The 15,115-nt window shown below is 37.7% G+C and overlaps 1 protein-coding gene across 1 annotated transcript in view; it reads right to left on the reverse strand.

The window, feature by feature from the left end:
- Positions 1–6,864: 6,864 nt before the first annotated feature.
- The window catches only part of KCNN2 (potassium intermediate/small conductance calcium-activated channel, subfamily N, member 2), a 10,113-nt gene continuing 1,862 nt past the window's right edge, over positions 6,865–15,115 (reverse strand). The window contains exons 2-4 of the mRNA XM_010287171.1: positions 14,154–14,281; positions 9,482–9,551; positions 6,865–7,581 (exon numbers count right to left, since the gene is read on the reverse strand). Coding sequence (XP_010285473.1) covers positions 7,294–7,581; positions 9,482–9,551; positions 14,154–14,281 — 486 coding nt within the window. The 3' untranslated portion in view covers positions 6,865–7,293. The remainder of the gene's footprint in view (positions 7,582–9,481; positions 9,552–14,153; positions 14,282–15,115) is intronic.

Raw genomic sequence — 15,115 nt, forward strand, 5'->3', positions numbered from 1 at the left:
CCTGCTGAAAAGAGTTATCTGCAGTTCTGGAAATGCATGTATTTCATGCTACTGTATTACAGCAATTGCTTCAAATTGAAAATAAATATAGCTGAATCACTAAATACATTTTATAGGCTGGTGAAAACGGGGTAGCAAGACAGGAAATATAACCCTGAATATGGGAGTTCTGGAAAGTCTACTTCTTATGTACAATTTTTATGTTTCTTTTCATGCACTCGATAACTGAAATAAGTATGGCCTACTTTCCTACCACTGCATTTTCCGTACCTGTTTAGCTTCCTCTGTGTGTAGACTGTAACTAAAAAGTCTGAAAGAACAGAAACCCTTCCAGCTATGCCTACATTATCTTCCGAAGTAGCTTGGGAAATCATGGGAAAGCTTCTTCTCTCCAGACCTGATCAGGGATGATGTGCTGAGCAACCAGTAAAAGATGTTACAGCACCCGCTGACCAGGTGAATCCAATGGGCACAGACATTTTATGGTACATCTGTGGAAATGGCCTGGTAGAGCTGTCTGAAGTCAACACACTCCTCAGAGGGTCCTGAGCCCAGCAGCAGGAGGTGCTTTCAAAGCGTGTTGAAACCACAGACAACGTATTGCCTTTAATTCACTGTTATTAGCCAAACGGACTGAAAGCTCTGTTTCAAAGGAAGTTAATGAAGCTAGGAGGCTTGCTAGCACACTTCAGCCTGGGGACTGTCTTCTGAACTTGTTTGCTCGGGAGTGAACTGCAGGTCTTTTGTCTCACCATCACACAGCACAAGTGAGACTCTGAACTCCAGCCAACACAGATATCAAGAAGGGCTAATTAACATCTCTCCTTGCACCATTTCCCCCCACTCTCTCATTCATTTTGGACTAGACTTTAATGTTACCCACTTAGAAGCTAAGCTTCTAAATCTCATTGCCCAGCCGTAACACCTGGTAAGATTTATTCCTGTTGAATCTTGATAACGGGTGCTGGTGGAGTGCTGTCTGTTTTGATCTTGAAAGTGAGCAGTTGTCTGAAAGGGTCCTGCTGAGGGGCACAGCATTGCCCCTGTGCTCACAGAGGCACAGCCTGTCAAAATGAACGGGGTCTTATCACGCTTGAGATGTGATAGGAAAAGCATTTTTCAGTCCATAAGACCATTTACAAAATACAAGAATGTAGTGATACAGTGATGTGGGAGGAAGAATGGTTGCAGTCATCATAACCCCCAGGCTACATGCTGCTGCCCTGATGAGCCAAGAGGGCCATGACCGCTTTCAGGTTGGGTCTCGCCATCTGCACTCTCCACTTACATGCACTGGGTCAGTGGCCTCTCAAGTGCCCCAGGGCCACCTCTCCTTTCAGGTCGGTGCTGGTGGCTCTGTACTAGGGATGCTGACAGAGGCAGCCACAGTTCGTGGCGCTCAGCAGCTGCAGGAGGAAAATGCAAAGAACAAAGGGTTGAGGGTGGGCCGGAGCAATGGAGGGAGCGTAGGTGGTATGCACTCTTGAGAGACCTTCTAACCAAAGCGTGCACGTGTGCGTGTGTGTTGCAAGTGACATTTGCAAAAATAAAATCTTGGAGCCCTGATCTTCACTGCAGTGTTACCCAGGTTAAGTTTAGGAATGATTCTTGTTATCCTACATGCATGTCAGGTTCATGTGCTGACCATTGGACATTTCTAACTGCTCCAGTAGGAATCTGGATTCAGTCACTTTGGAGAGGCAGGGCACTGCCACACTTCATTTTGCACAGATTCGTGCTACTCAGCACATTGTGTAGTTGTTTTTTTTTAAAGGGCAATTCTGAGTGTGCAAAACTGCTTCCAAGGTATTTTTTGTTTGATTTTTGCTTGAGACCACTTGAAAACTCATGTCTTGCAATTTTTCTGGAGGCTAGGTGCCTGTCTTTTGAGACAATAATCTAGCACAGGCTTTTTCAGGTTTGCTCCTCATTTTTATTACAGAGTTTGGAGTTCTTTTTTTTAAAAAAACTTGCTTTATTTCCATGTGATGAGGAGCCCTCATACTTCTGTAATAGTTTGACAATTTCTCCATATAAGGTGATAGATAGTATGAAACACAAACAGTGTCCCTATTGTTCATTGTCAGGAAATATAATTGCAAATCTCTTACTTTCCATTGATACCCATAACTTTCAGACCTGGAGTGAAAGGTCTAAAGGTCTTAAACCTCTTCTAAGCTCTGATGCCTGTAGCTGGTTAATTCCCCTACTTGAATGTTTTCTTTTAACTTCATTATTATTCCTGGTGCCAAATTATGTTTAATTATTTACCTAGACTGGAGATGCTCTTCTGCTCAGACACCTGCTTTGTTATAACCACAAAGTAGAACACGTGGCTCCTCTTTAGACTCAAGATACTTGGAAATGCAAGTTTGGAAGGCATCAAGAGGTCAGAATAGGCATCATTTTAAAGTAGAACTTTTTACTCTAACTAAAAGCTTGTTGCTTGCTTCATGTATAATTGAAAACAGTCTAGATTCTCCTAAATATTTGAAGATACTAATGGATTTAAGTGAATATGAATGCAAGGGAAGTCAGCATAAAGCATTTTATGCTTCACTTCATCTGATTTGGTTACTCGCTAAGTTAGATTGCAACAGGTTCACGTTTGTGGCTTATGGTTTTTCTTGCACTGCAGCTGTGTTGCATATCCTCCAGTATGCAGAAAAGCTTTGCACTCCTCTGCAGGAGAATCTTCTTCATACAGAAGCCTGAAAATTATTGACCTAATGGAGCTTCAATTGTATCACTGTAATAAAGTCTAATATATAGCAGTATGGTCATGCTGACTATAGCAACTGCCTCCATTTCAGCTTTCTCAGAGCATGTCTACACATCCTAGCCCAGACTATGCTGGACCTGCTCCATCCATGTGCCCCGCTGCAAGCAATTCTTGGCAGAGTCAAGTGTCTGAATTAGGCTTGGTGCTAGGCTAAGCCATAAGTCTTGAGCATAGTTGCATAAATTAAGAAATGGTTGGCTCTGAATGTGTATAAATTCCACCACAGGACTGTACTGATACAGCGGTGCTCTTCCAGGGATACAGCTGGCTTGCTGGTGGAGGAAATTTGTGACCATTTCTACCTGAGCACATAGATATGCTCATACAGGGGTAGGTTTCTGAAAGTCAGACACAGCAGTGTTAGCTCTTTCCTCCCTTCTCCTCTTTATTTGGCTGCTTCTTGCCACTTAATAATTATTTTGAGGGGTGGACTAAAAAGCCAAAAGAACTTTAAGGACTTTCTTTTAAAAAAAGAAACAGTATGAGCAACAAAAAAATTGGCAGATGGAGAGAACAGACTTACTAATCAGAAAATCTTTGTTCTGTAGATAAAACTTACTAAGAATTTTTCATAACTCTTTTAGTTAGGGGAAAAGAGCTTTCAGACAATTTTCTTTTGTAGTACTGATATGGATAATAGGTTTTATTCTGAATATTAGACATTCATATTTAAACCATTTTATTCTTTTATGCTTAGATTTGCGTTTAGTGTCCAGCGTACCAATTTGAAAGTCCACATATGATCTGACATGGAAAGAGTCTTAGAAACTGAGCGGCAGTGAAATAGTATGCCTATCACCTAACTTTGACCTCTAATGAGGACAGTGATTCAGACCCAGTCTGGCGAGCCATAGTTTTTAAATAGCTCACATGGAAAGGTATGGACTTCCAGAAGGCATCCAGAAGCTGGATGCTTAACTTTCAGGTAGTGAAGCTCTTTCCATATCAGATCCATCTTTATGGAGCAGCAGGAGGTAAAGAAAGGCTGAGTTGCACAAGTCTGTCTGGGAGGATCTGCAGGCTTACAATAGAAAATGATTTGCAGAATTAAGAACTGCAGAGCATTTGCAAGTGTAATAACTGTGAATGTATTATACCTTAACTGCAAAAACTTACATGTAACTAAAAAATACTATTTAAACCAATATACTTAGTTTTAAGTAGGCCTTAAATATGAATAGGCCTATTTGTGGTCTTACATTTCAGTCCTTACAGGCAGGTTATCTTTGCTAAGTGTCATTAAAAATGCACGGATTAGCAAGAAGACTCCAAAGTAACTGGTAAGTGGAATCAGTGTCTAGAATGTCAAGAAAAGGAGAGGTTCAGTAGCAACTGAAAGATGAATTTTCCCATCAGTGAGACTAAAGCAAGAGGTGCACAAAGCTTTTCAAATGTACCATGGTAAATATTCCATATGCTTTGAGAAAGATTCCTCGTCATTTGTAAAAAACCTTTCAAAGAAAAATTTACTTTCAACTACACAGGCAGTTTCAGAGACCTGTCATAATGCTACTTTTCCTTCTGGTGACCTCATACACTGAACACAGTGAAAGAGCTTAAGTTTTGGAAATAAAAAATCAGTAATGGAATTTGCGGTACTACAAAACTCAAACAAGGAAAGATTAAAAAGACTTTTGTATCAGGAGTAAAAAAATCAAACCCATACTGCTTTGTTCTCTCCTGAATATAAGTTTATATCTGACTTTTTTTGGACTGGATTCACATCTAGCGCTTCACTGCTTTTCAAGACCAGGTATTAGAAGAAAAGAAACATCAGTATGAAAAAAGCAGACAAAATACTTGCAGTGAGCTTTAGAGTAAATTAAGAAATTGAACTGGAGTAATACATGGTGTAATCACTTGTTGTTTGCTTTAAAAAGACAGGAAGGGATCCAAAAGAATTTGGCAGATTGTTACAGAATCCTACTGATGGGGATAGCCCTGCTACATCTCACAGCCCTGCTTACATAAAGCTGCTGCAGGAATTTAGTAGGTTCAGGCTTCGGAGTCCTACTGTGTAAAACAAATTGAGAGGTCAAAGATGACAGTTGCTCTTTCACATCAGAATAAACCAGCTCAATACTTATAGTTAGATCTTAATTCAAACTTAACTCTGACAGATTGGCAAGAATTTTTCAATGCGGAGCTGCAGTTCTTCAAAAACCCAGTTGTACAATCCAGAGGAGAAAAAAAACCCCAGGTCTTACAAATATAGAAAAGATGTTGTAAACAACAAAAGAGCTAGTTCAAGCTGACAGGACAAAAAGGAATGTATTCAACTACAGTAAGTGTATTTCATATTCAATGACAGGAAAAATATTCTAAATTAAACACAAAAAATGGGAAAATGGATGAACAAAAATCTTCAAAAAAAGAATTCTGAAACTTCACTATTAAATTGCAGTATTATCAGTCACTACTTCTAATCCTGCCGACACTGTAAAGTGGGTGGCCTCATGACCACTCAAAATCTCATCTAGTTATGGACTGCGCTAGCACAGTATTAGCACTATATAATATCCATCTTTTCCTTTGGAAATGAACTTCATAAAAACAAAAGCAGAACTGTAAGTACCATGCATACTGCTTATTACTTCCAGTCACAAAATACCACAGTCTGTAAACAAGGCACTCCAAAGTTATGCAACTGTCCTGTTCATCTAGGGGGAAAATTACTGCAAAGTCAGCATCTTTCTCAAGGACGTAAGTGTTGGAGAAACTTTTGACCTTTTCATAAACAAGCAGTGCCTCTGGATGTAACTTATATCCATCAGTTATACATTTTGAACCCCCCAAAAAGGCAGACCCTTTATTTTAAACAGGAGTAAAGTGTCTGCTCTTTTTTCAGATTATCTATTTGGTTTTGGGGAATTTTGGGTGTTGTGGAGAACACCTCTTCTGTCTTGTCCACCATGGCTCTACCCTGACTTTCTCCATTACTATCTTCCCTGCCTGTCACTGCTGACCAGAACTCACAATGTCTCATGGAGCAATCAGCATTTCCTTCAATGTGGAGGTTAAGTTACTTCTAGGCAGACGTAGTATCCCTCGGAAACAGTCAGCCATGCCTACTTGTTATACTTAGCTATAGTGTCACCCTTGTCTGTAAACTGCAGGGGACAACTAGTACATTTTATAAGTAGCAAGTATTATAAAATATTTCATAAAGTAAAATAATTTCCTGTTTATAATTAGGAATTGTGAATGTACGTTGCATGTGCTGAGCATTTCAGCTTACCTACCTTTGCTACTCTGGAATATAAACTGGGTGTAAAGTCAGCCAGAACTTTTTCACAAACAGTTACACCATGTTTTGTGGGTTTTTTTAAGCAAGCAGGAAACCTTATTATTTCTGCATTAAAATAAAGTACCACAGATATCCCACTGCTGTAACTCCGGTCTACAGCAGGTTTTTTTTTACAACAGTTTTTGGAAATATTGCTTAAAAGTGTCTTGCTAAGCTTGACTGCCTAGCAGACACCATGGGGATTACCCAGATGTAATGTATACAGAACACTGTCCTGCCATCATGCAATTCTGTATACTGTAATTCTGTGTGTCAGTCATTCACTCCAGAAACTTTAAACACAAAAACGTGAGTGGAGAAAGTAGCAACCTAACACTTTCAAAATCCAAATAGCATTAATGGGAGACTTCCAGGTTGAAAGTGATGCTTTTGTCTGGACATACTTACCTGGCATAATTATGAGACTCTGAATAAATGAACGGGACATTCCCTGTGCTTTTTGCATGCCAGCAGCATTACAAATAGTCAGTTTAAAAGATCTTTGCCATGGGCATTGCATAAATAATTTTATATACATAAGTATATAGGTATATATATTATCTATATGTGTGTGTACAAATGCATGTTAAACAAAATCCCTAAGAAGATTAAAAAAACCCATAGCATACTTCATAACTTATTTTCTAGGATAAACTATATTTTTAATTAATCACTTCAGAAATCGAAGCTGTCAGTGACCTTTTAAAATGACTATACATATACAGCACACTGCTAGATGAATATTGATTTTTTTCCCCCTCCACTGCAAGCAAAGTTTAGAGAATTAGTTTTAATACTGAGAGATAATTATGAAGCTTTAATTTTGTTTCTTAAAAGTTTATAATTAGGCCTATTGATTGTGAGCATTATTTTAGTTGTTAAGTCCAAGTAACCAAGCAACTATGTGCAGAAATTAACCTTTTTATTACATTATATATTATAGTAGTAAAGTTTGTTTGAAGTGCATGAGTAAAAAGTTAGTGAAATTACAGGAGGAACAATCTAATATAGCAGTAATAGGTGCATTCGCTGTGCATCTGAGAGGAGGAGGGGGGAAAAAAGAAGGGTTTTCACTCATTTTGGCCTAAAACATGTTCAGGTTTCCGGGATTCTGACATCAGAACCCAGATAACACTGGTTAGAACCATAGGGCTTTACAATAAAAGCTAAAATATTGACCATATGATGGCAAAAAGTCTTTATTTTGTGGTTAACGTATTCTCTTCTAGCTACTCTCTGATGAAGTTGGTGGTGCTGTGGAGGATGATCTCCTTCTTCTTGACAAAGATCGTGATCGTTCAGCACTGTAGGCAACATGCTTATCATAATTTTGTATCTGAGCCTCGAGGAAATCCCTCTGTTGCTGGCTGATTGTCTGGCTAATCAGTCCAGGGAGAGCTTGAATGCTACCAATTAAAGTTTCCAGTTTGGTTTCCAGAGTTACAATTCTCTTCTCAAAATCTTCGCTTCTTTCATTTAAGTCAGAAATCATGTCATACATGATGTTTTGAGTCTGAAAGTAGAAGGATGTAAACAAAGGTTTAGAGAGACCTTACAAATATTGTAACAAGCAGCACAACTCTACAAGGGTTTGTAAACTCTTTTGCACTTCACAAAACAAAAAGATACAAATATGTAACAATATCTAGTCTTGTGAAATGATTTTCCTTGTAGATTCAGAATAAACTTTCTACTAAATTTACTGAGCAGAAATGTAATATATTTTGAGTAGCACTTTAGATGTCAAGGTCTAAATGAATTAGACAAAAGACCAGACCTTTTTGGATGTTCAGGTGCTTAGAAATGCACAATGCTAAGCTTTGTGAACAGTCAGTTGTGTAAGCCACCAGGAGACCAAAGGCTCCAAAGCCATGATCCATCTTTGACTCTTCTGTATTTCCACTGGTTTTAAACACCCTAATTCTTCTATGCAGAACACAAATGTTGTTCATTTGCTTTCATCTTAAACTGACCAGGTTTTCTTGAATTGGCTGTACTAAGAGTAGTTGGGTGGATTGTTTTTGAAATGTAGTGCAAGGAGTAAAAACTCAATTGTATGCTTCTCTACTTCTGTGTTCCCCCATCTATTTGCTTTTTACAACACAGTATTTGGTTACAGCAAGTATATAGGGTGTACTTCAAATTGCCGTAGTGATCAGTAAAAATGTAATCTAAAATGTGTTATTTCATAGAGACTTGGAACTGGTTAAACATAATGACTGAATTTCTGTCTCTGATAGACTGAGACTTCAGACTAGACTTGAAATCTAGAGTCAAAACTGGATGTAATTCAATAGACAAACTGGTTGGAGTTTATAAACTATCCAAAAGGAATGAAAATTAATTGAATGAGTGACTGCCTTAAATGTAAAGCACTTCAGTATCAGTGTCGATAACCCATTTCTCTGCCCCTTATTTCAAGATGCTAGCATAACCCTTGAAAGCAGAGTAGTCTACATTAAACAGTATCTGAGAAGTCCTTATCAGTTGCCAGAAGCATTGGACTGAAATGTATTTTCAGCAACTGAAGTTGTCAGGTGGTTCTCCAAAGCAAAAGGGAAATGAACACTGAAGAGTTTAATCTTTGCTTTGATGCACTTTAAATTGAGGAGGGGTTTGAGGTACATGAAGAGGTGTACAAGAAATCCTTAAGAAAAGCCCATTAATGCCTTTAATGTAGCCTCAAATTAAGATCAAAGTAACTGTTAAATGCAGAGGTCTAATGTGAAACCTGGCATGCTGTCAACTCAGCCATCTAACTCTCTAGTTATTCTTTCATATTAATGAAAAATCCTAGCAAAAATAGACAAGCAGTTTGCAACTGAATAGCCTCTTCTACCTCATCTCAAATGGCTTAAAAAAGATTAATAAAGCCTTATGATATATCAGCAAAGTAGGCAGCTATTGTTCATTATAAAAACTTAAACAAATGCAAACCTAAATTGACTTGTCCAAAGTCACTGCTGCATAGGACAACAGGAATAGAGCACCACAACCTCTAATTAGAGTCTGTGTGGGAGCTTGTGTACTATGGTGCCTCACAGCACAGTCACTGTCACTGGTTGGGAAATCTCTTTACTATGCAGCACTACAGTACTACAGCCCACTCACAGTTCAGCATTTACCATGACCACTGCAGTCACTTCAGGAACTCCTCAGGATCAGCCTCTCAATTGAGAAATCTTTTTCAAAGGTACAAAACAAAAATAAATATGGTGCATTCAAACTTTGGTCAGATCCATAAACAAGATGTCTCACTCAGTAGGTATTACCACAAAACACACATGTATTTTCATTTTCTACGAGTAACAAACTTGTTAACAGTATTTGCATGTATTATGCACAACATTTTAACTTACAAACTCTTCATTTTGAAAGGATGAATGTTAAAACAGCAGTAATTGCCTACTAACCTTTGCCAGGTCCACCAAAGTGTTGGCTTGATCATTCAGTTTCCTTTGTTCCATTTTTACACTTCTTAATCTAAAGAGTGGAATTTTAAGTCAGATTTTTTTGGTGTATGTGGTCATATTAGGATTTCTAAAAAGCATGCACAAAACTTACAAGAGCAAATAACTGCATGGACAATGCCTTGAGTACTTTGTGTAAAGTCAGAACTGGTCATGTGCCTGCTACAATGAGAAGCATGCTTCTTCAACACCGCAAAAAAGGAGGGAGCAAGGAAATGTGATGTCCTTGAGAATACCACTTGCCATGGTCAAAGTTAAATTCAAAAAGGGAGATAACAATTTATCCAGACTATATGAAAGGAAGCCAAAACATTCCTCAAAGCCTCAGTATCATGACAAGTAGATATAGGAAGAAACATAGAGCAAATGTTTTTTGTCATTAATGTTGTAGCAATCAAGAATCTTCCCATGCCTACATGACTAGATACAGGTATTAGCCCTGTTCTGTCGGAAATGGATTGGGTTAGCAGGTGTTTGAACCTGATGGAAATACAGTGATAAGTGAGTTTCTCATTACTTTAAACAGAACTTCCATCTGACCAGCAGCTAAATAACCAACACACTTGCCAATACATTTGATTTTCTTAAAAAATTTGGAATCTAAATATGAATACATTTTAAACTTACAGTAGACATTCCTTTTCAACGCACTATTTAAAATACAGCATTGAAAAACTATGAAAGAAGCAGCAAGGGTATATTTTTCTCTTTGATGCCTACCTAGCTGCATGATTATTAGTTGTGCACACACACTGAAAGATATTTACATGACGTTTCTCATGTGTTCCCTGAAACAAAGTCCATGTTTTTCAGATTAACTGCTAGAGGAGTGGTTTGTAGATATGATTTTGACAAATAAGCAATTTCTTCCTTAAGTACAAGTCATTTGGTCAACATTTCTCAACAGATAAATACTTGGACTTTCAACAACTTTTCTGGTGGCTGTTCTAAGCAGGAAATAGAATTTTTAAAAACAATATATCAATTTATAAACAATGTGTGATAAAATACCATGTAGTCTACTAGTATGTCAAGGGCCAACCAATCCAACCATTTGGTTAGCTGTCAAATGCAAATAAGTTCAGCCGCATTTTGTGGCAGGTGGGTTGCTAGTGCATACTCTGCCTATTTCTCAGTGATGATGTTATTCGGAAAGCTAGTTTAAAGAAAGACTTATTGGAGATATTCCAAAATCAGGATGTTTCTGTTCCTATCTTTAACTACTGAGCATTTCCTTTCATATCTAGGCTAACCACCATGAGAAAATAAGTTGTGAAGGGTGAAATATCTTTTAAAACACATGGAAATAACTCTGCTAAGGTAGAATTGTTCACATAAAATTGACATTCCAGCCACTTGTTACTGGAATGTCATACACTCTTCTTCCCCTGGGAGCATCCTTCAGATAGCAGCATAAATGCAGACTATCGGTATGGTGCTTTCAGAAGGTAAGAGCTGGAGCTATTCTAAAGTAAAAAATGTGGAGGGTATAACTCCAAGGTATGGAGTTATATCATTACAGTCTCAGAACAGAATAATTACTCAAACGTAAGCATGTAATGATTTGACTGGAGAATGACAACCCTAGTCATGGTGAGCATCTAACACCTAGTTTTGGTGAGCATCTCTCAGATAATTTGCAGAATATGTGTTTTCTACTTTTCTTAAGATTCATTGACTCATCTGTTTGCCAGTTAGTATTTTAATTTTAAAAATCCAAGAAATCCATTGTTATTGTAGCAATACAAAGTACCAGCTGACACCAACATGAAAATTCCTCATGGTAAACAACCCAATACCTATCACAGATGGTAAAAATCTATCTCTAGGTAATGGCAAGTCTTTAGCTGCAGCAGCCGGATTTAAAGAAAACCGTCAGACTTTCTTTCCTAAAATCATTAAGAGAAAGTATGAAACAACTTGATTTTATGAACTTCACTTATCACAGCAAAAGATCATGATTCTGGATCGCATTTCCATGGCAGCAATCAGACCACTGAAGTTCACAAAAAAAGACTCTATTTTTTGCATGCAGACAGTGGTAAATTCTGCAAATTTAGAAAGGAACAGCTTATACAACTTACTTCCGAGCTCTATTTTCATTTTGTTGAAATAAAAAGACAAAACAAAAGAAAACAAACTGTAAAATATACTAAAACAACCAAATGAGCACAGTGGGCTCGATTCAGCAGGTGGGAAGTCCTAGGGAGTTGCTACTTCTTTCAATCAGTAACTGCCTGAGGTGGAGTCTAACTATTAACTTGCATTCATGAAGGAGGAATCTGCAATAGCTTCAAACCTTCCCACTAACTATTGTCTGTAGATTTCACCTTCACCTTATTTAGCCTGTATGAGAAGCAAAAAACCCAGACCACCTCAAGGCAGTTTTAGAGCTGTGACTGTGAGTTTGAGACTGTTATCATGATCTGCTACGTTTTCTTGTACGAAACTGTTCCTGAAACTTCAGTCCTTTTATAAATTTTGTCTCCAGTGAAATGGTTGGAAAGGTGAAGGAGGGGGACCCATAAAAACCTAAGAATGCAGAAAGATGGAAAAGAGCCATATGCCACCATGAGTCACTTGAGAAAAGTTCAAAGATGCAAAGGGAGAAAACATAATTTGCACCCATCTACTCTGCTACAGCTGGAAGAAAGCAAACTGCTAAAGCAATGTTTTCATACATGGCACATTCTTCAGCATATTGAGAAAATTACCTGGTTTTTTTTCCCTTAAATACAAAAGTTTTGGGAATGGGATGTGAAGTGCTAAAGGACAGAGGGAAACACGTTACTAACATAGTTGTTCAAAGGTTGGCTGGCACAGCTAGGAAAAAATTACTGCTGCCACCTTCTTCACCCCATCTGATTAATGAATTTTTAAGGCAGGTGCAGAACAACACTGTACATCCTGTGAAGTTCTTCTGGGCTTGGACGATATGTAAAGCTACAGATCGAGCCTGCTGTGCTTTTTAGATTCTTCTCTGAACATGTGTGCACATGCACACACACACAGACACAGAGAGACACAAAATAAATAGCGAAGTTAAAGTGTTAAGGAATAACCTTGGCAATCAAGGATTCAAGTCCAGCAAAGGATGCACAGGACATGCCATCCTCTATCCCAGAACCCCTGCCACTCCCCTCCACCCCCCAATTCTTTAAGCTAAGCATGATGACCAAACTGGGAAAATATACTTCTTATATCCACATAAAAATGCCTTGTCTTTTTATTCCTTCACGTATTTTTGCAATAGCACAGTAATATGTAATCCTGCAAGTTTGCTAAATATAATATACTAATCAAGGTTTATAAAATAACTCATACCCTAAGCTTAGCTACCCATCTCTTTAAAACATTGCTATGAAACAAAAGAACAATGACTGTTAGCCTAAATTTACTAATGGGAAATATGATAACCTGGCATTTCCTTCCTGTCTTTCCTGCATGATGACACATACGTGTTCTCTTCATGATGGATGCTTCCCTCACATCTCCTCACAGGTTGGCTCAGACACAGACCCACACTCAAAAGTTATCAAAACATCAGTTTGAAATTAAACTTACTTAATTTATCGACATCTCCCCAGTATCTTATGGAAATTAATTTCATAGGCTGTACAAATGGCTGCCTCAGTCTGGATGGGGACATTGAATAGAGCAGACAAATAGTGGCATGGGTCCTGATCATTCCTCAGGTAGAATCTGTGGTTCCTGAGGACAAATGTCTCTTTTTTTTTTTTTTTTTTTTCCAGTCCAAGGAAGAGTAACTGAATCATTGTGCAGTTCTGCTGGTTTTGATGTGCTTTACAACAAATACGTATTATAAATTTTAGATAAATACTTACAGTCTGGTAATACCATAATTGAGCTTAATCCTACTACTGGTTACAGTTCTCAGGTTTGTTTTCAATCCCTTAAGATTTCAATAGAGAGCAAGAACTCATCTGAATCATGCCAGAGGTGCTCAAAGGTCACACAATGGCTGTTGGCATATACTCCCATTTTGTAGAATGGTTGTCAGGGGTCATAGTTGACATACCAACATTTGGATTTACATACTGAGACTATATGAAGGAGAGAGGCAACTAATTGCTGTTGGACTGTACAATGACGCTTGGTGCATATTCTTTTCATTAAATGTTACATACATACTCATAGGCTTTCTTCTATCATGTCATTCTGATTCTAAATTATTAAAACATCTACTAAAAATGAAACTTTTTTCATTTTCTTCTGTCTGTTGTAGCTTGTATCTTACTACCTGTAAGCAAATACATAACAACAAAGGATAGTCTCAGTGAAAAAAGACAAAAAAAGTCTTAGATTATTCAAGAAACACAGGAAACTTCTAAAAAAAAAAACAAGTTTGATTTACTCCATATTGACATACACAGCCAGCATACTTTTTTATTTTTTTGTAAACAGGTAATACAGTAAAACCTTACTCTACAAGTAAGACAACCTCAAGAGCAATGTTTTATGAGGAGGTGGGGGGTCGAGGGAGGAGAGAAAGGAGGGGGCAGGACAGGACATGGGACTAAGAATGACTATTAAGGAGAGGCAACCTAAGAGAGAAAACACCTGGAGAGGAAAACCAAGGCAAAAGAGTACTTACTGATGAATAGCTTGCAAGAATTTGCGCTGATGTTTCCTTACTTTTGCATGGTCTATCTTTTTAACCAGCTTTGTGTTTTTATAAATTAACCATGTTTCCCTGAGTACATTGGCCGCTGCATTTTTCACCTGTTTAATAAAAGAAAAACACCAGGCTGAAAAAAGTAGCATTATGGCATGTTTTTTCTTTCCTGGTATAAACTCTTTCTAAAGCACTTAAGACTCTGCCTAACTGTGGGAAGTGGGTACCTCAAGAAGCTGCAGCACTGTGGGCAGAAAGCAGTAACTGGACCAAGAAGACTGCTGAGTAATTTCCATGTTACATATAAAAGCGATATTGGGACCAACTCTCTTTGCATTGGGGAATAATATGTCCCTCTTTGAAGAGTTAGCACCATTTGGTGTTTCTGGCAATATAAGTTACAGTGAGGAAATACTACTGCATTATCTGTATAATAATTAATTAAATCTATTTGATAGGATCATAAAATTTCTCTCTTTCTTGTTCTGTGGTTAGTACCTCTTAATTTTCTTAGCAATTTAACAGTCTTTTAAATTTCCAGAGCTGTTTGAAGATACTTTTTTCTTTTTTTGTTTACACTTTTATTCTTGTTTCTTTTTTACCGTTCTCCAAGGAGATTAAAAAAAATCTTGTCAATTAATGTGGCCAGTGTTCTATTTCATACATGCTTTGAATTTTTGTTAAACGAGGCTTTGCATAAAATGTTAAAGGTAAGAGTACCTACAGTTCCTTCTTAGGCCCTACAAAATTTTCAAAAATGCTTGAAACCAATAGACAAACAATTTCAATACAATGTTGACTAATGACAGAATGGCTACGTTACTTGCAAAGGAAAACTGTCCTTATTATTCATCTTTATTTTCTCTCCCTCCCACTTTATATCATGCCAGTCACTGCAGCGTCAGAGCTAAGTCAACATCTGGGTAAAGGGATTTCAGGAA

Source organism: Phaethon lepturus, unplaced genomic scaffold, assembly GCF_000687285.1.
Source record: "Phaethon lepturus isolate BGI_N335 unplaced genomic scaffold, ASM68728v1 scaffold1705, whole genome shotgun sequence".
Lineage (NCBI taxonomy): Eukaryota > Metazoa > Chordata > Aves > Phaethontiformes > Phaethontidae > Phaethon > Phaethon lepturus.